At 40.6% G+C, this 24,092-nt stretch overlaps 1 protein-coding gene and 1 long non-coding RNA gene across 2 annotated transcripts in view; one reads left to right on the plus strand and one right to left on the minus strand.

The window, feature by feature from the left end:
• The window catches only part of LOC122888589, a 17,802-nt gene extending 16,314 nt beyond the window's left edge, over positions 1-1,488 (plus strand). The window contains exon 2 of the long non-coding RNA XR_006380730.1: positions 869-1,488. This is a non-coding gene — a long non-coding RNA (uncharacterized LOC122888589). The remainder of the gene's footprint in view (positions 1-868) is intronic.
• On the minus strand, positions 407-19,609 carry LOC122888588 (protein sprouty homolog 3). The gene is made up of 2 exons (XM_044223219.1): positions 18,782-19,609; positions 407-4,698 (listed from the first exon to the last, which is right to left on the minus strand). Exon 2 carries the CDS (start codon positions 4,610-4,612, stop codon positions 3,692-3,694), a length of 921 nt encoding a protein of 306 aa, XP_044079154.1. The 5' UTR covers positions 4,613-4,698; positions 18,782-19,609; the 3' UTR covers positions 407-3,691.
• Between the last annotated feature and the right edge of the window lie 4,483 nt (positions 19,610-24,092).

A 24,092-nucleotide genomic window follows, 5' to 3' on the forward strand; every position in this document is an offset into this window, starting at 1 on the left:
CCATAATACTGAGCTATACTAAGGGATGTGGTAACGAATTGATGCTAAACCATTTTCCTAAGTACTTGTTCAATGTTTGCTGTGAGAGCTGCCCCAAAAGTTCCTGAATTGATCACAAGTGGGCAGTAAATAAGTAAATATTCACTATAGTGGAAAACAGCCGTAATAATATCAATCTCATAGAAACAAAATAAAGCATAATAAAAATAGCTATACAGTTAATAGCCCATATTTACATATAAAAATATAGCAAAGTAACATTTAACAAATCAGTGTGTGTGTGTGTGTGTGTGTGTATGTGCTTAGGTGACCCACCCTGACACACACACACACACACACACACACACACTGTGTGTGTGTCTGTGCTTAGGTGACCCACCCTGACACACACACACACACACACACACACACACACACACACACAGAAAAGCCCATATGCATCCAAAAATGAACACACACACACGCTTAAAAACATGTACATGCATACACACACACACACGAGTGCACACACCTGATGCTGTGTTTTGTTGTTGTTGTTTTTTATCAGCTTTGAATCCTTCCTTCCTAGAAGAGCCATGCACTGTTGTTGCATTTACGTTACCTGAAGTGATGAATAAGTTCAACAGAAGCGATGAAAGTCATTTCAACCTAAAAGAAAAAGTCACACTGCTCATTTTAATTATTTAATTTATATATTTAATTTTTATATATATATATATATATATATATATATATATTATATATATAATATTAAAATGTCCTTTTTGGAGCATGCTTGGTCTCCATCTGACTTAATGGCAACATCGACATCCTCTCTTTCCTTTTTCCTTTCCTCCATCCAACCTCTCTCCTTTCTCTTTCCTCCTAGCATCCCTCTCTCCACATCAGCTGTCCATCTGCCAAACACCACAACTCCACTCATCCTGTCCCCTCACTTCCCTCCCTCCCACGCTCCATTCTTCTCCGGCCCATTAAGAGCTATCATGAAGCTAATTGCCTGTTTGATCAACTCTCTATGGACCAGGAACTGGAGGCTTTTAGCCCTCTGAGCGTAAAAGGAGAGACGGACGAGGCAGGAGGGATGTAAGGATGTGTGGGAAAAATACGCCTCGTGTCAGCTGGCTTTCACTGGTTGGGTTAGGTTGTAATTGTTTTTTTTATTTTTTGTGCTGTGGACATTTCAAAAGAGAGAATGAGGGGAGAAAAACATATATATATTTTTTATCTTTCTGTGCCACTTGCTGGAAGATTTTCTGTCCTGTGAGCAACACATTGTAGAGCGCTGTGGCAGAGGGCATCCAGTATAGATAGACCTGAGCCTCAGCGAGCCTCATCAAGCTCATGAAGGGCCATGTTCTCAAAGTATCTTGCACACTTGAGCTTCTGAGAGGGGGTGGGGTTATTCCTGACAGACTGCTGGGATATCCAAAGGTTTTTAAAGCTGCATAACTCCATTTTTCTCCAGGGTAATTGGATTGTTTCGATTTGTTGGTGAGGCAATTGCATGACTCCATCACCATCATAATACCCTGACAATTGAGCCAATATCTCCTTATCGTGTTGTTTTTTCCAAATTCTACCTATCTATTAGGTGGCTTAGGAGTTGGGTTTTAATGCTTAAAAGCTTAGCAATTTACATTTAAAGGTGGGGTATGCGATTCTAATCCAATACACTTCTTTTTATCAAATTTAGCGAATTTATTCTCTTCACCGGAAAAAAATCAGGTGTTTGGCTCTATAAATAGGAAATAAACAAAGTGGCACGGACCGAGCCACACAGCACTATTCCAGCACTGATTTGTGTGTCAGGTAATGTTAAATGACTTGTCCACGGACCTTCAGCTTACTTGTTAGGTTGTCAAGATATGCTGTTGTTGTGATGTTAGCTATAGTAGCAGGAGAGTTGTGAGTATCGCTGTCTGGAGCTGGTTTGCTGGCTCTGGGAAACTGTCTCGTCCTTTCTGCATGTTAGCTTCGCAGTAGCAACTGTAGGGGCAGTTTGCTAACCCATAACCTGGATAAACTAATCCACAATCTAGCTAACGTTAGTTACTTGCTGTGTCGTTGTTTGCTCTACATCATGGTATTTGTCATGGTATTGGATTCCTCCAGAATCGCATATCCCACCAAGTCAAAAAACAATGACTGGCATGCCCAGTATTTTAATTCTTTTTCTTCTCCTAAGTCAACCTGTAAGAAGCTATTTAGCCGTAAGATGTTTTGTGAATATGGCCTCTGGATCAAAATCTCATCAACAAAGTGGGTTAGCAAGAACTCCTGAGACCCCCTTTGGATTTTAAGAGAGAACTTATTCAGCTACTATAGCTCTGTTCAACCTGGTTTTTAAAAATGCAAACATGGGAAATTCTGAAATGTACTTCCATGTTGACAGAATTGGGGTTATCATTGTGAATCGAGGGACTTAAAGTTACTGTTTTTCCACCGTAAGTCATTCTGGATCAAGGTACTAATTGACTACCTGAATGAGAGTGAGAGAAAAGAGTGTTTGATTTGAGGATGAGAGGAGAGTTGATTAAGCGTGATAGAGGAGGAGGAGAGAAGGATGGAGGTGGGGGCAGTGAAGGAGGTCGGTCAGAGAAGGGAGGTTGGCGACAGACTGACTTCTGGAGGAAACCCGACCAGACCCTCAGAGCTCCACTGAAACAGCACTGCTAAAAATAAGACATGGGATGCTTCTTCTGCTGACAAAACAACATACACACAGGCTCTACATACACAGGTTTTTGTACAGTAGGCGGACACCCACACCCACACACACAAACACACACACACACACACGCTGCCTAGTCACAATGGATGCACCCTCCCTCTGGTTAAATAACCCCTCATTCAACTCTAGGCTGCTGGGGAAAACATTGTCCATCTACCTCACAGTGCTTTTCCTTTACAAATGAGCTTAATAGCATTGAAATTCACTCAGTTCGTACAGTGCACGGTCCCTTTTTTGGTGTCAAACTGTTGTTACAGGTGTGTTACAAGTGTCTTTGTTCTCACTTTATGCCTTGGTGCTTTGCTCAGAGCCCCAGTCTGATATTCACCGTAGCGCAACGTTGGTTTCTTCATTCATTCTTCTTCAACCTTTTGTGGAGTTTTCTGAATGTCACTGTGGTCTAAGTTCTTAATCTCCCATGCTTCTTTTGATTATCTCTTTCTAGAGGACAGAAACTCTGTTGGCATAGACCATACACATCGCCACAGGCGTCTTTCCTTCCTGATTTGGTCCATCGCTCGTATCTGTGCTCTCTGCCTTCTCTTTGTAAAGGGTGGGGAGGAAGGAGGTTGAACAATAAATAAATAGATTTGAACACGTCCAGATTACACCACAGAATGCGGAGCGAAGAGATTTCTGTCTGAAAGTCTTAGTTAAGGTTGAAGGGCAGTCCAGCAAAGCACGACAGCTTCTTCAGGACGAGTTTGTTTTTAGGCATGAAGTCTCCAACATGAACAGGCACAGTAAAGCTTTGGTCCCTCCTGAGCTGGAGAAGAAGTAAATTCAAGGTACACAGGTGAACAACACTTCACGGTTGGTTGGTTGTTTGGCTTGTCGTATGTAGGTAGGTGGGTCACAATGGCATTGTCGTCACAATGTCGGCTGTGGCACTGTTGGCGACAGCGTTGCTTTGGCGGCAGCTGAGGGGAAATGGATTTACTTGGCCCCCATCCAGGCCTGTCATAATGGCTTCTCCAGGGCCTTGCTACGGAGCGAGGGATGACCGGGGTTAGGGTTGGAGGCGGAAATCTTGCGACACACAGTGTTGGTGTTGCTGCACCTGCAGCCGGGGCGCGTGGAGCGGTCGTGGGCACACTGGCACAGGGCAAGGCACAGCCTGGCAGGGGGGTAGCAGCAGAGGCAGGGCAGGCAGAGTGCCAGCATCCCCATGGTGCCCCAGCGGGCACAGGCGTGGGCTGGAGTGCAGGAGCACGGCCGGTCAGCACAGTTATCCTCGTCATCCTGGGCAGAGCAGTGGTAGAACAGGCCTTTAACACAGCACAAGCAGGTGCCATACTCCACGGCGCTTTCGGCAGAGCACAGACAGCGCTGTCCACAGGCCCAACAGGACGGCAGGCGGCGGGGAGTGCAGCACTCTTGGCACTTACAGCGACCACACCGCTCGCAGATGAACAAATGAAGGCCCAGCTCAGCCTCGTCCTCTGTCAGGCCTTTACCCAAGGAAGCATCAGGTTTGAGTTCTCCTTTAGGCTGAGAACGGACCACCGAACCTAGACCAGAGTGTGATGGTGTCAAACCTGCCAGTAGCCGCTGGTCTGAGGTGGCACTGGTCCGAGACATGGAAGAGCTTATCGTACTGGAACGGCTCAGGTGGGACAGATGAGCATGGTGCTGCTGACTTTGGCTACGGGGCACGCCCGAGTGGAAGGAAGGCTGTGGGTGGTGGGAGTATACTCCATGAGGGTAACGGTCATCATGGGCACAGAAAAATCCGGACTGGGATGCCGGTTCCAGCGCCACGGGCCTCTCCACATAGTCATTGTTGGCCCGGATGGCACGTATCTGGTCGAGCGAGAGCACTGGGACCTGCTGGAGGTCCAGCCCGTCCGGCTCCATCCTGAAAGAATGAGCAGGGTCCATCCTGGTGAGCCAAGCTGGGTGGCACCAGGGCTGCAGGCCGGGGCTGGGGCAAGGTGCTCCCAACGCTCACGGCACATCAGATAAACCTGCAAACACAGAGAGAGAGGAAGCAACAGTGGTTAGTGATGTTGAATTTAACTTTCCATGATTCCATCATCAAATTCCAGATCATAAAATTCCAGCTTGTCATTTATCAGACAAGTTTTATTCATAAAAACAACATGTAACAAAGAAAAGCCGGAGATTCTCAGCATTTGAGAAGCTAGATCCAGTGAATGTTTGGCATTTTTGATTTTCAAGACAAGTGATTAATTAATCAAAATTGCTATCAGTCAATTAATCAACTAATCATTTCAGCACTAAATGATTGATCCGTCTAACCCAGACAGGAGCACAGAAAGTAGTGTTGCTTTCTTTTACTTTAAAGTTATAATCCAGAACATTTTCACATAAAGGTGTGTGTATTTACGTATCTACTCTTAATTCTTAATCTCTGGTCCAAATGACATGATATGAGAACAATTCAGGCTATATTCTGTGTTCTCTCTTCCATGAGAGATTTTCCATTTGCTGTTCTCAGCACATCCTCTGGTGCACAAGAACTGATGCGTTTTTGTTTCTGGTCTGTTTAAAATAAACAGAAAAAGATTTGCCTAGTTAGCATGTGAACCAAAGCCTCAATGGCTAGACACCAAGAAGTACCACCTACAGAAAGTCAAATTGCATTAGCAGAAAACCCAAGGAAGAAATCATAGTCCAGCCCAGTGTTTGATTGACACATGAGCTCTGAGAATACAGCACACAAATGCTGTACACAAAGAGTTTTATCACTTACAATTTTACTTTTCCTCAGACAAGTGGACAAAACAAATCAAAACACAGCACAGATGAAAAAAGAGCTTGGAAAGTTAGAAATTGTAGCATCTGACTAAAAAATCATTAAGTCACTTATTTGTGACAAGTTGTTTTGACATTACAATAATGGTTATTATGTGTAATTAAGCAAGAAAAACCCTGCTGCTTTCAGAGAAGAACTGAATCAAGTAACTAAAGAGTAATAAAAATCACATAATTATTAAAACTTTTTTGCCTCGTTTATTGGCAGACAGGGGCTACCACATTACATACAGCAAACAGTAGCCTACTTTCCAATTATTTAAGCAGCACTCGATTAACGATGGATTTTGGCAGCACAGCATCTATACAACCATCAGCCATGCTATCATGACCACTGAGGTTCTCCAATGCTCAGGCTAAAACTATTATTAGCCTGCCAGAGCCAGAGAGATACGACCATGAGGTCCACACTATAATTTAGCATCTGTTGAAACACAGCTGCTGCTGCCATGGAGGAAACCCACCTGCAGACAGAGAAGCTGGCAGCATCACCAAGCAGTTAGAAAGACTAATGGAGGAACAGTAACATCATAGGTTTCATTCCAAAACAAATTTTGTTGAATGAATCGACCAATATATTTCCTGTGGAAGGGTTAGAGCCTTTAGTTTACCTGCTAGGCTTTACAAGACTGCTCAAATATATATCAGTCCCATTCAGCAAATCTCATTGAAAAGATGAAAAGATTATTTTAGAAAACCAGTTGATAAATATAAAGTACACTGAGTTTTGGTCTGTGGTTCCAACCAAGCAGCAACCACGGCTAAATGCTGAAGCCAGTACAGAGATGCCTTTTTAGACATAGTTTCTTTAATGCTACCAATATCTGCCTATAAAAAAAGTAAAAAACAACTGTTGGACTATTTCTTTGTGAACTGTTTTCATTGGAAAGCATGTGGATTATCTGGAGTAACCGGGACATTGTTTCTGGAAGAATGACATGTTGGGTTTTTGAAATATTTTGAGCACCACTAGTAAAACTCTTGTTTACCTCCAGCTGAAATCTTACAGACAGATATCACAAAACTTTATGGCGTAAAATCAAAAGTATCTGCATGTACTGCATGTCTTTTTATAAATTGGGTGAACTGATCCTTTTAAGAGAGATTTGTTTTGGGGCGCATTTTCCTATCACACATAATGTGGTGGATTTCACTTGCTTGACCTCAATGACCGGGTTTTCTGACTTCAGTAAGCAATGAAGATGAGCAGTAAAACCAATATCCAGGCTTCCAAACAATCCTTTCAGAACATTGGTACTACATCCATGTTTTTCTGCAGCTTCTGGTTCAAAAGGAATATTATTCAGTTTCTCAAAAAGATATTATTTGAGAAAGGACATACATTAATGGGTAGAGTCACACAATGGCTTTGACAATTCTAAGATGTTTAATCGTGGTAAACTGCTACTTATCACTGGTGAAACAGACCTAACTGTGGGTTAAACTGACCATAAACACATTTTTAAAAATAGGTGATGATTTTAACTCTTTTTGGCTGTGCTAAGTAGCTATGGTATAAGCCAAATAACACACTTGCAGGCACACACAAAGGTGTTCATATATGAAAATAATAGGTGGAGGAATGTACACACAGTTCACTCTCTGCATATAGTGCACCGTGTACTCATTGTAATGCTGGGTAAGACTACAACTAAATGCTTAAAAGGTAAATATAAATATGAGCAAAAAAGACTAAATTAAATAAAAGGTCCAAGTCTAGTTGATTTGATTCCCTGCTCAGATATCAGATGAATGAAAAGACAGAACTCAGAAAAAGAAATTGATAGCTTGATATCTATTGCTCGCTTTCAAAGGAAAATGTGTTTCTTTGTATTTGTGTGTATGATAAATACAGTAGAAACCCTCCCCAAACAACATGCACAAATACTGTACACTCATACACACACACACACACACACACACACACACACACACACACGCGCGCTCAGCTATACATACACAATGAAACTGCAGTCTTGCCAAGTGGCCAAGGGGGAGAGATAGCTGGCTTGCTCCTCACATGGTGCCACTCTAATGAGGCCAAATGGAAATGCATTTAAAGCAGCTTAGATCATGAGATTAGATGGAGGGAGGTATGAGGGAGCAGAAGCAAATAACCATCTTAGGCCACATCCACGTGAATACAGATGCCTTCATAATACACTGTTAATGTATCAAGGATTTTCTGTCCAGATTGTTTATTGGATCGTTTTCTTATGGTTCACATCTACACTGACCTGCCAGAACAAAAGAGAAACGGTTGCAAAGCAATGCATTACCGCCGCCCTCTGTTAAGGCGTATGGTTGATAGGATAGCCCATTGTGATCGTTGAGGTGTTAGTATGCTTCAACCAAAGTGCTTGTTGATTTTATAAAGTACAAAAAAATTGTGCAATTTCCCAGAGTAATTTCAAATTGCTTGCTTTGTCCAACTAACAGTCCTAAAACCCAAATATTTCATATATAAATAGTTTGCTACAGAAAACAATAAAGGCAGCAATAGATTTAAAAGGCTAATCAACTTTCAAAATTGTTGCAGATTAATTTTCTATAATTTGATAGACTTCTTTCTTTCTAATCAATTAACTCAATAATCGTTTCAGCTCTGCAATTAACTCCACTGTTATGTGTGGCATCAAACAAAACTCTTAACACATGTAAGTTATGATCAACAACAATTTTTTTAATAATTGCTCAGAATCACTACTTTTGGCCACAGACTTGTGTAGAATGTGATTGATGATCACGTTGTATTATTGCCCTGTTATGTACAGCTAAATAGTTAAATACCGAAAGTAGAAAAAAGACAGACAAGCGGCCTCAGGAAAGTGCAGTGCAAAAGCAATAAGAGAGGAGCTAAAAGAAGTAAGGATGGGGGATGTGGATGAAACCCAAGAATGGCAATCCATCACGGGAGGGAAGGAGAGTTGATTAGCAAGCCGGACTGTAACAAAAATAAAACACAATTTAAAAAGAACTCTTCCTGTCCTCGAGGCTTTCCAATGAGAGTCTTTTGAGCAAAACTGTGGCAGCCTGAGCATAAAGGTGCTCTACCCTACAGCGTCTCTCTGTATCTATCACTCACTCCCCTCCTTCCAGAGCTCTAGCTATAAAAGAGCAGATAAGAAGGCCCAGGTTGGTTAGATGAGGATGCATTTTCAAATTAGTCCGAGGAGAGACGAGAAGTCCTGGTGACTAATCACATCAGGCAGAGCGGTGGCCGCGGCTCGCTCCTACTCTGCCCGCCTATCAGCTCATCTAATTGTTAAAAAGAAGAGGCCTGCCGTCCATTTCCATGACCTCATATTTACTTACTGGTTGAACCAACCACTGCCACAAGTTAGAGACTGTGGCACCTAGGATGGAAAAATGTAGTGGAGCGTCCCTTCAAGCTCAACTTAAAGTCTAAACTCAAGCAAAACAAACTGGTGCTGAAACAATCAGTCAATTCACTGATAAGCTGATCATCAGACAATTAAACAACAATTTTGACACTTATTACATTTAATAAAGTGAAACCAGACAAGTAAATAATTAACTTCTTTTCTCTGTTGCATATTACTGTAAATTGAACAAGTTTGTGGTTCGGACTAAACAAGTTTAAAGACATCACCTTGAGCTGTGGGAACTTGTAATGCGCATTTTATCGACCAAACGATGAATAGATTAATCCAAGAAAAGAAACATCAGATTAATCCAAACTGAAAATATAATATTTTGCAGCCATAAAACAAACATCCATCCAAATGTCAGCTTATTTCACCACAAAATCTTTCACTGTAAACCACTGAGAAGGAAAAACAGGCTTTATTACCGCAAAAACCACAAATCATGGGAGTCGGTAGTTATGACATAAATGATGAGTGCCATATTTTTTCCCACAATGGCAGACAAAGAGTTATAAACTTGAGAAAAGTGCCCTCTATTTTACTGGGGAGGATAATAGCATCTGTCTCAGTGGCCCTGGTATCAGCATCAGCACATGACCTGAATCAGCTACACTGATTGGCTACGCCAAGAGCTACAGTTGTTTGGGTAGTGATGCTCAGTCTGGCTCTGCTGGGGTGTGTCTGTTATCCATCCTCTGGCAACAACAGCTGGGATTAGAGCTGTGTGTGTGTGTGTGTGTGTGTTTCATGTTCTTATATCCCGGTGGGGACTTTAACCTGAATGCACACTAACCCATGGGGCCTTGTGTCCCCACGGGTAGAGACTGCTTTTTGAGGGTTAAGACTTGGTTATAGGGTGCAGGTTACATTTAGGTTAGGGTTAGGGTAAGGGTTAAGGTTAGGCATTTAGTTGTGATGGTTAAGGGTTAGGGTAAGGGGCTAGGGAATGCATTATGTCAAAGACTGCCCCCCACGGGGATAGTGAAACAAGTGTGTGTGTGTGTGTTTGTGTGTGTGTGAGCATAGTGGAGGGCGGGGCTGGCAGTACCCTCCCCTCTCACATTACGAGGAGCTGAGGGGAGGGTGTGTTTTTTAAGTTGTGTGTTAAAGGTTCCCTGTGGAGTTTTAGACCTGTAGTAGCGCTGTGGAGCTGTTGTTCTATGAGTGAGTCCCCGTTTTGTTGGTGTCGTGTGAAGCGCACGTGGGTAACGCGATATACAGTCCTACCAATGGTTTCACACTATTCCACTGATCAACAGGTGGGGGTAACACATCAAGATATGCACCTGTGCACCAACAAAGACAGGGAAGAAGAAGGCAAGCTATCCATATATTTGATTTAGAGTAGCTGTTCACAAACGTTGCCTAAATAAAATGCAGTCTAACATTAGAAATGTTGGCTGATTTTCTGATGTAGATCAGGGGATATCTGATCACATGGTCAGCCATTTGTAAAAACAAACAAACAGACAAAAAAACCTGCCCCTGCTCGGTTACACCTGGACATTATTGTGTAGAAATAACTGTGAAAATACATTTTTACTAAAAAACAAATTAAAAAGCATTTATGTTGAGTCATTCTGCTCCATGATCACCACATTTTCCCGATCAACACATATTTGAGTCTGCCTTGCTTATTTGCAAAAGCACACTTCATAAAATAGAACTTTCTCATCAAATACACTGGTCTTCTGGTAGATTTGGCATACATGCCATCAAAAGAATAATCAGAATCTAAACTTTTATATTTAAATCACGTGCATTCCTCATCATTGATGTTCCCACAAGCACAAAGGTGGTTCAGGGGAAACTTCAAGGGAAGCAGGTTTATGACTAAAACTGAACCAACAGGGCCGGCAGCACAATGAGTGTTTTATTTAGTAGACAATCCATCTGAGAGAGAGGAAAGAGGATGGGAGAGGCATCCATCCTCTCTGTGTCTCTCCCCCTCTGAAACTGCTGCACAACAGCATTGTAACATTTGAATGGAAAAGATGTCATTTTGCAAGAACAACAAGAAATGAGAAGGAGAATGGGAAGCAGAGACGATAAGACGTTAACAACTTACTCTTTTGACTTCTAAAATTTGGTTTCTCTTAAGCTACTACAGGTGGACATGAGAGAAGGAACTGGAAGTACGTTTTGGATAAATATGTGGTACATTGTATACATGATATGATATGACATATTAGTGACAGACAGAGTGGGAGACATCTATCTTTCTCTGTGATGAATTTGTAAACATTGCATGTGTAAAATGTAGAAATGTCAGTGAAGCAACACAAACTGAGAGAGAAACAGTCACAGAGCGAGAGAGAGAGAGCTGGTGTTTCAAGAGGCTGTCGGTGGTAACCTGAGGATGGACCTCTGTGCTGGGGGAGTATCAGTAATGACTGAGCCTCTGCTCTGGGACACACACACACACACACAGTCCTGCTCCATCACTCTGTTCCACAAAAACACACACTGTATACACTCTCTCTTTGCTGCCCAATCACCATTTACACTCCCAGGTTTTAACTGATGCTCCTGTCTGCAGTGTAACTTTTAGCTTTCATGTTTAACTTAAAAACTTAAAAACCCTGTCTTTTCTTCCTCTCTTTAGCTATCATTGTTCATGCTAGCCATACCCAGTTGTTCTTCTACCTGTGTCAAATAAAGCAGAAACTAGGTGAGAGCCACCAGACTGTGATAGTTTAGAACGGCACAGTAACAAAGCATCAGCGGTAGAAAATAGCAAAATAGCAAAACAGTAGTTTATCTGTAAAAATGTTGTGAATTATTATTCAAACATGTGTTAAAATACTTAAATGAACCGGTGATAACGTGTGTCACTGGGCCTCTTGTCTGCGTTCACTGCGGTTAAACTCTTTCAATGAGTTCAGTGTTTTGCGACATGCATTAGCTTATTGTTGGACTTCTAGCAATGTTGTTCAGTAGCTGACTAAAAAGCTGGTCACTTTTAAAAAAAAGAAAAAAAGAAATCAGTTTTAGGTCAAAAGTTCACTGATTCAAATGTCAAAAGTAAACAGAAACCTAGAAACTGTGCTGATCCCTTGTCTGTCTGCTGACTCCGTAACTTCCGCTGAGTCTTGACTTGACCTGCTGATGGTCGATTGAGTTTAATGGACAGCATCGCTGCATCTCTCACCAATGACATCATGGTTTCAGGCTATTTTAAAACTGACTGCAGTGACCCTTTGCCTTGGAATGAGGAGGGGTTGCCCTCTCCTCTCCTCTCCTTTCCGCTCTTCTTCTCCTCTCTCCTCCCTTCCTCTCATTTCTCCCCCATCCTCTCACCTTCTCTCCTCCCCTCACATCGCCTTCACTCTCCCCTTTCATGCCTGCTCTGCTGTCCCGTCCTTTACTCCCTTTACTTGCTATTCTCTGGTTTTTGGCTTGTCCTGTTTCCTTTTTGTATTCAAAGTTTTAAACATATTCTTTGAGGAGAACATGGGTCCTTTTATAATTTGTTTATAAGAAATAATACTTGACAAGTGCAGCTCAGCAGCGACTATAACAGTAAATGAATAACCCGACAAGTAGTTTAAAGCAACACGTTTTGGAAAATCTGTTTATTTTTCAACTGAGAAGATCAATATTAATTTAATCTCTGCATTCAGTGAGCATAACAATTTTGAAAGTAAGAAAAGCCAGCTGTTCAACAACTCCAGACAGGGCTGTAGCCAAGATTTTAGAAATCCCTAGCCCAGCCCCACTCTAAGAAATATTTGACAAGACACCGAAGGCACTTAGGTTAACTGTTCTGTAAACTTTATTTCCTTACATGATGGTCTAAATGCAGTTTCAAAGCCTCCCCCACAGTGCTAGTATAGAATTCTAGAAAAGAAACACAATCTATTTTATAAGTTATTGAAATATATATATAATACAGAAATATTGTAATGGGTGGGCTTTGCACATAACTGGGTGGCCACAGGAACGTGTCTACGAGTCCAAAACAAGCCTGGAAGAAGCTTTCAGCTCTATCTTAATGTATGCAAATGCTGAGCTTGATCTGAGCCTTCCAGTCTACATCCTCACTTTTGAGTGTATTAACATTTGGTTCAATTGTTGTATCGATTTGTATTTTATCATCTGTTTTCATAACTTATACTGTATAATACACTGTATACTCCTGTATGAAAGTAAAGTCAGTGATTCTTTGGAATGGTCATATTCAATTTAAAATGAATAATACATAAACATGTAAGCAGTATTTTGATTATTTCTGTGGTTCTGTTGTTGCTACTGTCTAAAAATGTTTGAAACTTTTTGGTAGTTTTTGTAATTTTGTAATGCATCTTATTTCATGAGCATATTGTAGGTTGTGTTTTGCTTGCAACAGTAAAACCCCATCTTTAAAGTCTGCAGCTGTTGGATAAATGTAGTCAAGTAAACCAGCCCAGTATGCGTGAAGTAATGTGTCCTAGCGAGGCAGAAAGTGAAGGTGTGGAGGTCAAGGTAGTGGATGGGCGTTTCACAATTAACATTTGACTCAAACACTTAGTTAAGGTTTGGGAAGACAGTGAGTATGGGATAATAAAAACCTTAACTGAGTGTTTAAGTTGCCCAACAGTAACCATAGCTTATTTGCCATGACCCCGATCTTTCCCCAGTCTTAACGTTGTCATGCACAGATTTAGCAAAAAGCAAGAATTTTAAAAATGTCAGCAATGGATGTGAAAAATGTTGTCATTTAACATAATTTGGGGTTTTGCAGAATGGTCCGATATCAACATTTTTGTATGAAGTTAGCAAAAACTCCCAACCCCAAAAGACCCAGAGCAAAAGAATCATGTAAGGAAAAAATATGGTAAAATAACACACGAAATCAATAAAATCTAGTCAAGTCAAACAGAGAGAGAATAAAGTCATGAGTTGTGTATATAAGCACATTTAAGCCAGCAGATTCATAAGGTCAAAACATTTGACCACAGTGTTGCCAGCTTTTCTGGGTACATGACTGTGTGTGTGTGGCTCATCAGGCACTAAGACCCAGGGGCCTTCCTTCTGATGCCCTCCGGGAGCACAGCAGGATTGAATGACAATAAACTGGATGAGATACCGGATGTGCCGAATCTGACCCCAACGGAAAGACTGAAATAGACACTGCAGACCAGCAAGTCCAGGCAGGGGGGAGAGGGGGGAGAGAGCAAAGGGGGAGGGAGGGAGGAGAGAGGCAGTGAATGAGTGAGGGATGGTGATACTAATAATGATAAAAATGAAAGTGGTAGAGCCAGATGCAGAGAGAGAGAGAGATAAGAAAGATGGAAAAAGTCAAAACAAGCTACAGAGAAGCAAAGCATGAGAGAGAGCTGGAGAGGATATTTTTTGGATATTATTTGACGACACGTTCACCCAAACTGAGTAACACCAGAATGTCACGTAACAATCCACTCTGCCCATTAGGCTAAATCGAAAACAATAATGATAAGACCATAGATTCATCATGTTTGCCCAAATGTAATCCTGTTTTGGTTCAATCATTGCTGAGGAATTATATGTGCTCGCAGCAAAGGACAACTGAAAACCAGACACTGAAATACAAACACTCTTAAACTGCTGGAGTTTAGGATTTTAGTACTGTTTTCAGTGAAAGATGTTTGCACTGAATGCTCTCTATGCCATGTTTCAGTTCATTGTGACAGAATGGCTTCAGCTGTTTAGTTACACAAAGTGTAAATTTTGAATGTTCAATGCCAATTGTTTTTTTTTTCACTTAACTTAACTGGAAAGCTTGTTTTTGCTGACCTCCAGTGGTTTATCTTCTCACCTTGCTGCAGGTGTACTCCAGCATCCCGTGACATCACTGCTGGGTGTGGTTACAGGTGCACATTTCTGACCACACCCAGCAGTGATGCTGGGAGAAGTCAGAGGTCAAACAGGGTTGAAACTTTCAGCCAGAGAGGGACGAGAAACACTGCTTTCAGCCTGGTGTTAAGTTAACAAAACCAATACCTCCTGCATATACACAAAATGTTGGCATTGGGAATAACCTTGTTTTGCATAATAATCCAATTAATGTAATTCTGTAAATATCTATGGCAAATCACTGACCAGAAAATGGCATAATACCTACAGTAAACGTGTTGATTTGGGACTGAATTAAATAAAGGTACGGTATTTGGCTTAATCACAAGCAGTTGTCTTTTAGGTCTCAGTTGCATGTGATCCAGGGCTTGTAACTAAAGTCACAAGCAGGTTGTTTTGGTAACTGTTACCCTGTAGTACAGTTACTTCAACCACAATCCGATTTTATGACAGTAGCACAAACTGAGCATGTGATGTTTAGTATGATAAAGGGTTAGGTTTCAGTTTAATCTTGATCTCGGTTAAAATGAAAGTTTTCACTAAGGTAAAAACTTACACAAAGTTGAAAAACAGCAGTTACTGTTGTAACAGAATCTGGGTTGGTGCAGTGCATCTTTCCACAAAGGTTGTTCATAAGTAAATTGGTTTGTTGGTAATTAAATTACAAATGACAGGCAGCAAGAAGAAGTCTAACAAGCACCATCCAAGTGGATGATTCCCATAGTTCTGTAAACACTGTGCTGCCACAGCACTTTGGTGTTACAGGTGGAGTTTTTAAAGTCGACATTATCACTGAAGCAGCTAAAAAGCACAAGCGAGCTAGTTTCTCCATCAAGGTCCTTTCATGGTGGAAAACATTTCTCTCACTTTTTGTGCAAGGAGACAAAAAACATCAGCTGTCATTTCAGGAGCTTTTGGAAAACCAGGCGTCATTCTGCAAGGTCAGAGTTTGGCAGCAGTGGAAGTGTGAAGTGTGTGGAAGTTCCTGAAACTTCAGATGAGCATAATTTTGTATCGTCTGACCTAGGTTCATTTTGTTCGTTTTGCTTTACGAGTAACTGTTGGCGATAACTGTCTCTTTATTTCCATAATTTCTTGAATTTTTGGGGGGAGCATTTTTCCTTTATTGGACAGTGATAGCTGCAGATAAAGACACGAAAGGTGAGGAAGAGAAAGAGGGGAGGACATGCAGCAAAGGGCAACAGGTTGGAATCGAACCCGGAATTCTTGAATATTGAGGCTTCCTGTACAGTAATTGGTTGATTTATGTTTCAAAATTGCGCTGCAATTTTTTAAAAAAGAGTCAAGACCTTCAACTTCTCTTTCAGTGCTGTTATTTTGTGTAATCCAAATTAAACGGCATCGCCCATACACACTCAAAATGCAAACAAAAAACACAAACATAAAAAAGTGCTCCAGACATCATTCATTTATGTGAAGGCAAACTTTCATTTGACTTAACTTTGAAGTTTTATGAACACACATTTGTTGCTTTCGATCAGTGCTTTTATCCAAACACATCAAACACTTTACCAAATGTGCCCCTTATTAAGCATCAGACAACACTTTATCAGAAACTCCTGCAGCAGAGCTCGCCTTCCTACAGGTATGAGCATGTAAGCTTAATGGTGGACTCTGTTCAGCCTTTACGTTATTACAAAATTTTTATTTAAGAACTTAAGGATATAAAACAAAAACAGAAGCAACAACAGCACTTTTTAAAAAAAAAAAACTTTTTTGCTTGATAAATGACTTGAACAATTAGATTATCAAAATAGTTGAATTTGCTGTCGATCAACTAATCGATCAATCTATTAAGCAATTCAGCGCTAGTTGAGACTAATTTCCTATGGGAAAACAATTAATTTAGTTTGTACTCAGATAAATCAGATGGTTTTACAATTTACTTCAATACAGTTGTTTTTCTTGTGGCCTCTAGTGGCCTTTAGAGGAACTACACCTTAAGACATTAAACTGCCTTGATGGTTGCTTCTCATTGCTGATTGCTTCACTTTGACATATTCTTTCTGAGAATTTCTTCTGATTTCAAACAGTGAATAAATTTTGAGTGAATAAATTTTGCTCATTTCTTTGTCTTTTTAGCCATGTTGACAATTCCTGCTCATCCTGCAAATCATCCAGCTCCTTTTTTATTTATTCCAAACATCTGGAAATTAAAAGTCTTCTCTTTCTGTGCAGCAGCAAGGGCCAACAAGACAGAGAGTTCATTATTACTTTCAACAAGACATACTGTTGTTTTTCTTTCATACAAAATTCAATTGAAAGCCCAGGCTCTTTCTTTTCTTTTTGTGTTTTTACTGTGAATCTTTTCTCTCTCTCTTTCCACAAGTTTGTGGTTCTATAGTGCATTAGTCAGTGCATTAGCTCATCTGCTGTGGCATAAAAAGCCCTCCATCTCTATTCATCCCTTCCCTCTCTCCATCCCTCTAACCATCCATCCATTTCATCATTCATTCATCTATCCGCCATATTCCTCCACTCCACATATACTGTCCCCTCCCTTCCATCCATCCCCAGTCAATCCCTCCACCAAACACTACCGCTCCTCTCATCCCATTCACTTTCTTGCCCCCCCCCCCAATCAGTGCATCCCATCATTCGCTCATCCACCCGCCCCTCCAGTCCCACCCCAGCAGAGATGGGTATTGACATTCTGGATCCGACCTTGAGGAGAATCAATCCCTACCCCACATGTCCTCATCACAGCACACACACACACACAGACTGTTAACATGCGGCCTAACAATCAGTTAATATGACTATTTGTTCCATTTGGGAGGATCATTCCAAAAGGTGCTCTCTCACGCTTCCCAGTAATTTAAAAGAGTTTGCTTAAAGTTGCCTGACGTACTCCAAAAGTCAGTAAAAAGATGAATTGCATGTTACTGTCAACCTGACTCATTCACCTTCACTAGTAATATAACAATAACTCAGACCAATCTGTCCACCAGGGGAAAAGAAGGTTACAGTTAACAGGCTTGCAGACAGACATCCATCACTTCAGCCATCCACAGGCACATTAGCGATATTTAACTGTAGTGAACACTCAGAAAAAGATAAAGCAATGCATTTATAAAGCAGCGATATTGATATTTAAAAATGATAAAACATGACACAAATACAATCTTTCTTTGACTGTTTCCCCACCCAACAGCCAAGACGAGAGATGGAAAATGGGGCAGGGACAGAAATATATCGGAGTAAGATTTGATCTATTTTGCTGCTAATTTGGATTAGTCGTGTCAAGGCTTAAAACATTTCTGTCCTCCTCTTTATCTATATTTCCCATGTGTGGCTGCAGAGTATTCGGGAGGTGAAACCAACGAGGGATGGCAGTTTTTACCTGCTCGGTCTGTATGACAGGGAAATCAACCTCATGTCCATCTTGGCTTGATCTCACAAGACATTTTTGCTAATTTGTATGATGATTAGTGGCATGTTTTTCTTCTAATATGTCTGAAGAGGAGAAGTGAACCCGACCAGTAAAAAAAAAAAAGAAAAGCCATAAGTAAAAGTTTTAACTGAACTAAAACTGAAAAAATATGGAAATTTTAGAAATTCAAGGAAAGTACACATTTGTAGCAATGCTACAAAATAGATACAAAACGTAGATGCAAAAAAATGTGGATTCCAAAAAGTTACAAGTATTCATTAGAACATCCTGTCGACTTGCATCAGGTTTCCATATGATCCCACTGAGTTTTCAGAGCCCCCTGTAAGATTTATTTTAACATGCATTTAAGAACTTTAAGCCATAGTTTATGTCCTACATCACTGCCAACACATTCTCATTACATTTCTGCAGTTATAAGTATTGTTCTGCAGGGAGAATCTGTAGACTCTATATAATAGCTGCCTTAAGTAAAAAAACTTAATTAATAAAACCCCATTCCAAGACGCAAAGGCTTTTTTGCAATGCTAAACAAGTCTTTTGAATAATTCCATATATCATTAAAAATTCCCAATGGAACTTTTTCTTTCCAAGGTCACTCAAATCATCAATAGTTCATCAGCAGATCGAATGGCGACAGGATGAATTTATGCTTACCTCTGATTGGAGGGAGATCCATTCTTCGGTGGCGTGCTGGGCGTCCTGGGTGTCCGTGTGTGCGTGTGCCTCTGACAAATAAACTCTACAATATCCCTTTAATGACTTGTAGTATGTCTGTGGAACCCAGTGACGAATTTATCTTGACCTTAATGTACTTTTGTGATTTTCTTTTATAATCCTAATATCTTAATCTTACTTTACGGTACTGCAGGAGATTATTTAGCTAAAATACTTATGTGATATCCCTCTACAATAATTTTATAAGATTACTGTGGCCCTGTTGTCTTAAGGGTGTGTGTTTGTAGGGAGTGAGAAAGCTGGGAGGATGCTTTCTCTGTGTGACGCGCCCTCCTCCTCCTCCTCCTCTTCCCAGAGCTCTTCCAGGAGCGCTCTGATCCCGGTGCGTCCTCCTGAAGTCGCCTCTTCCGACACCTCCCAAAAAAAACAACCAGTTCCTTTATACACGCTGCATCGAGGGGCTCCACTCTCTCTGTCCAAGTTGTAAAGACATTCGAGTCGCAAGAGATGCTTATCAAAACAGGCACAGTTTTGCCGTTTTGATTCTTATATCTGCAGTTTTCAGAGAGAGAAAAGTGTCCTCAGTTGTAGGAGGAGAAGAAGTACCTCCATGCAGAGTAGAAGGAGCAATGTGAAATACTTGCAGCAGCACAGTATTTTTGGGTGTTTAAAAAAACGATGATAAAAAGTCAGAGATTGAACGCAGAACTTTAAAAAAAAATCTTTCTTTTTTTTTCGCTCAAAAAAACTGTTTGTTTTCCCGTCCTGCTGTAGTTTCCTCTCCTCTCCCCAAGAGATGAATGACTGAGAGCTGGATGCACTTTCTCTCTCTCTCTCTCTCTCTCTCTCTCTCTCTCTCTCTCTCTCTCTCTCTCTCTCTCTCTCTCTCTCACATGCTCTCACACACACACACACACAACCACTCACCCCTCCTCCTTCTCTCTCACTCCTCTCTCTCTACCCCCTCCCTCTCCCATCACTGAATTCAATTCACTTCAGTTCTGCTTTATGAACATGACGGGGCAGAAGCCTGTGCGTTACCAAAACAAATGATCTTTTCAGGTAACTTTGTATTAACAGAGGACTTTAACATGATGAACTGTCATTTTCTCTGATTTATTTTATTTTCAGGTCAAACCAGTTTATTTAAAGCTCAACCAGAGTTTCCACCAGCAACACAGGTACAATGTAATGGAATCCAGTTAAAAGTATTCTGCCTTTTTATACAGAATACAATTAAGCTAAGAATTAGACTTGTGGTAGTTTGGTCATTTGACACTGTATCAGAGAAGTGTTGATTCATCTTTGATTTTCCTTTGTGGTGGTTGTGCTCTGGATTACATTCTAAGAAATGGAGGACTTCACAGGTCCAAATTACATTCACATTCGGATCGGGCTGTACAGTTCTTTTGTTCTCTTTCTGATCCAGGACTAGCTCCTGGTCAGGAAGCGGCAAAGAGAAATTAATTTGCGCTACCTTGCAAAACAGGTGGTGCTGGAAGCTTAGTGGCGTAGTGACTACTGGATAGTTGGCGAGCTAACTGATTACATGCTACTGCTAGCCAGCCACAATAGTCAAGGTTGTATCACTGCAGACCGGAGGCTTTGAGAGGGCGTGGTAACTGTCAATCCTTTTTTAATTTGGCCAATCATATGCTTACAATCCACTGCCCGTCAAAAACTAATTTCTCCAATACGCCGTCAAAAAATGGCATAGGTTCTTATGTATCTTGTTAATAAAGGTGATTTTTTTTCCCCAAGAATACACATTCTGTGTAAAAAAAACAAAAACACCTTTCTGCTCAAAACTAGCTTGTATGCGGGAGTCTAAAGATCAGTTAAGCCAAATTCTGCAGCCCCTTCACAACCGTGACAAAGTAGCCAAGACTCTGACATATATTTAGTTTGTTGAACCAATTAATTCTATAAAGAGATATCTGCATTATGAATGCAAAATCTGTAAACAAAGGACAAGATTTTGGTATCTGAAGCGTTCTGGTTTCTGTTTGTAGTCCGTGTGTAAGTAGTACTGACCAATCACGTTTGAGCCATTTGAACCCGTCGGCTATCCTCTGACGACGATTTAGCTTTTTATCAATCTTGGAGCCCTAGAGATTAGCTTTTTATTAGGTTTTTTAAAATAAAAAAAATGTATCTGCATTCAAATCGTTGTCAGACGATGGCCGATGGGTTCCGAGACCACTAATCAGACAAATGATGATCAAACAATGACCGGCACACGGAAGAGGAAGTCTTGGCCCGGATACCCGAAATCTGGATATCCGCTGGCTACACCAGAAGCCTCAAAACATTGGCCGTTGCCCCCAGAGGCTAAATCGTTGTCAGACGATAGCTGATGGGTTCCGAGATTGCAGAGAATATAATGACAGTTCTCAGGGTAACAAATAACAAAATATTTTTGGAAGTGAATTGAATTAAAATGGTTACTAGCTGCCGGTAACGTTAGCAAGCCCCCACAAGCGTAGAAATGTCATACATGACCGAGAATTTAAGGCTGTGTTTACTCTTGAAAGTCCTTCTCCGTCTGAGCTGCTGACTTCCTGCTGACTCTCCGCACACATGAATGGCATGAAAATAATTGACCTATACAGCTCTTGGACTTTTTATTTATTTAATGACTCAAATATTCATAATACAAAGACTCATTGCAGAGTGTTTAGAAAAATGTATTAATCATTTTACAGCCCTTTCTTTTGTAATGACTTTTTTGGGCTGGTGGGCATCACATGACCTGCAATTCTGACTGTGGCCTCTACGCCAAAATCGCCTCACAACAAACCCTGGTGGACGACATGTCACCTTTCAGTGTTACACAAAGTATTGATGATTCATGTGTCTGAAACCGTGTTTACTGCTCACTACCAAGTTAACTATTGAATGTTTATTATTTTCGCAATAGTGAATGAGTGAACAAGGAAGTGATTACGAACACCAGTTAGACACCAGGAGATGTTATTTGTGCCATCGGCTCCTGTCTCATAACTGCGATCCATGCTGTGTATCTGTTGTGGAACAGTTTAGATAGTGTTTTAATGTGCAAACTGCAAAACGTTTGTTGACCTTTCTTGCATTCTGAATTATTATACTTAGATTTTAAACTGTACAACATTTTTTGGAAATACTGTACTGGATTATGGTCATGCCAAAAGAGAAGAGGAGAGGGAGGAGATTTTCATTCATTCATTCGTTCCATAAGGACAAGTGACATCACTGACAATATGCTGCATGACTGTAATATGAACCTCTTCCTTTGTCTGTGTGTGTGTGTGTGTGTGTGTGTGTGTGTGTGTGAGAGAGAGAGAGTGGATGCTCATGCATGTGCGTGTGTGTATGTGCTTTTTTCTCTTTTGGTCTGTGCCCTTACTCAGCAACTTGCAACCATCCGGACTGTAGCAAGACACACCAGTGTAGGCATACAAATGCGCACGCACACACACACACACATTAGAGTAACCAGACACTGGTCCCTAATGGGGGTGGGGGGGCTCTGTTTCCTGTTGAGGAAAATATCTGAGATGAAACAAACTGCTGATAGAGACACACTGAGGTGGAATAAAGACAAAGAAAATGTGATAAGTGTTTTTTTTTTTTTGCCAGAACTTAAGTGTGTTTTACAAAAAACACATCCTCATGGTAATTCAGTTATAGGATACAAAAGGTATAAAAAGTTATAAACCAGCATTCAGCTGATTTTATTTACTTTGTCTGTTTGTTTGATTGAATGGGTAAAAAAGACAGCTCAGATACAAAAACAATTGACATGAAAATGAATGACGGCTGACAGTCCCCATTTCAAATGTTCTTCCAAATGCAGTCCTTTTTTAGGAAGACACAACCAGTGTGTCCTTCACAGCCCTCAGTCTCCACAATCCACTTTGTGTTGGTCAGTTGTTTAGCAGAGCATTAAGGGCTCCTCGTTAATTTCTAAAGTTATTATATGTACTCTAAATGAGGTGCCTGTTTGCAAGTCATCCATTAAATGTGGAAGTCACAGCTTGTACTGTATCGTAGCATTTGCCACAGTTTACTCCTGTGCAATATACTCTTTTCAGTTTAAAATTCTCTATTTATTGATATTGATATTTATTCATACCTATATTACTGCTGTTCAATATCCTCCGTCTCATTATAATCTTAATAAGCTACACTTAACTTGGCAGTTCATGCACTATTACCTTATACCGTATTATTATCATCAACCGGTAAACCCACTTTGTACTTCACACTTATTTTAATTTTATACTTATATCCACTTTGTACTTAATTTATTTTCTGACCTGTATTATAGTGTATTATATTTTTTGCTTAGTACTTCTATTCCTGTGTGCACTGACGTGATAGTGAGCTGCTGTAACAAAAGAGTTTCCCCTCGGGGATCAATAAAGTATTTCTGATTCTGATTTCCAACTTTATTTACACTTGTATACAGCTTCTTGGCGATTATGTAACCTTGAAAATTCACCTAATGATTCCCTAGCAACAAAGAAAAACACCATAGCAACCATCTAGTCATGACCTACCAAACACTCAGCAAATTCCTACTCTGAGCAAGTTGTGCTCAGGCAGAAAAAAATAATTGCCTAGTTACATATTATTAGCCATGCTAGGTGCATGGCTCGGTCTGTCGGGTCCACTACTTTCTTTTCCTGACTCTTTTTTTCCAATATCTCAACAACTACTAGATGGATTGCCTTTACATTTTGTACAGACATTCATCAGGATGAATCCTACTGACTAATAATCCTGTGACCTTTCCTCTAGCACAGGGATGGGCAAACTTTTTGACTCACGGGCCACAATGGGTTCTAAAATTTGACAGAGGGGCCGGGCCAGGATATATATATATATATATATAAAATATTACATTAGAGATTTGGCCTTTAACATGTAGCAAAGCATGAAATGAATATGCAAGGCTCATTGTACAAATTGTTTTCCAAATGCATTAATTAAATTAATAATTAATTTATTAAATTTCAGTTGAATAAACACAGCAGAAACACACAAATTCAGTTTCATCAAGTGCCAAAAGATCAACAACTTGTTGATCTTTTTTTTTGCCAGTGCATCAATAAACACAGCAGAAAAACGCAGCTTGCCGGTGAAAAAAATGTTGCTGAGTCTGTAAATTAGCTGCCAACCTCTGAGCCGTAGCCGCCCGTTCCTGTGTTGACTGCTTGCTAGCGTAGTCGACATGCTTCATAGCAAAGTGACGGCTGATATTGTACTCTTTGAAAACCGCGACAGTTTCTAGGCATATTAGGCATAC

This window comes from Siniperca chuatsi, linkage group LG14 (genome assembly GCF_020085105.1).
Source record: "Siniperca chuatsi isolate FFG_IHB_CAS linkage group LG14, ASM2008510v1, whole genome shotgun sequence".
NCBI lineage: Eukaryota > Metazoa > Chordata > Actinopteri > Centrarchiformes > Sinipercidae > Siniperca > Siniperca chuatsi.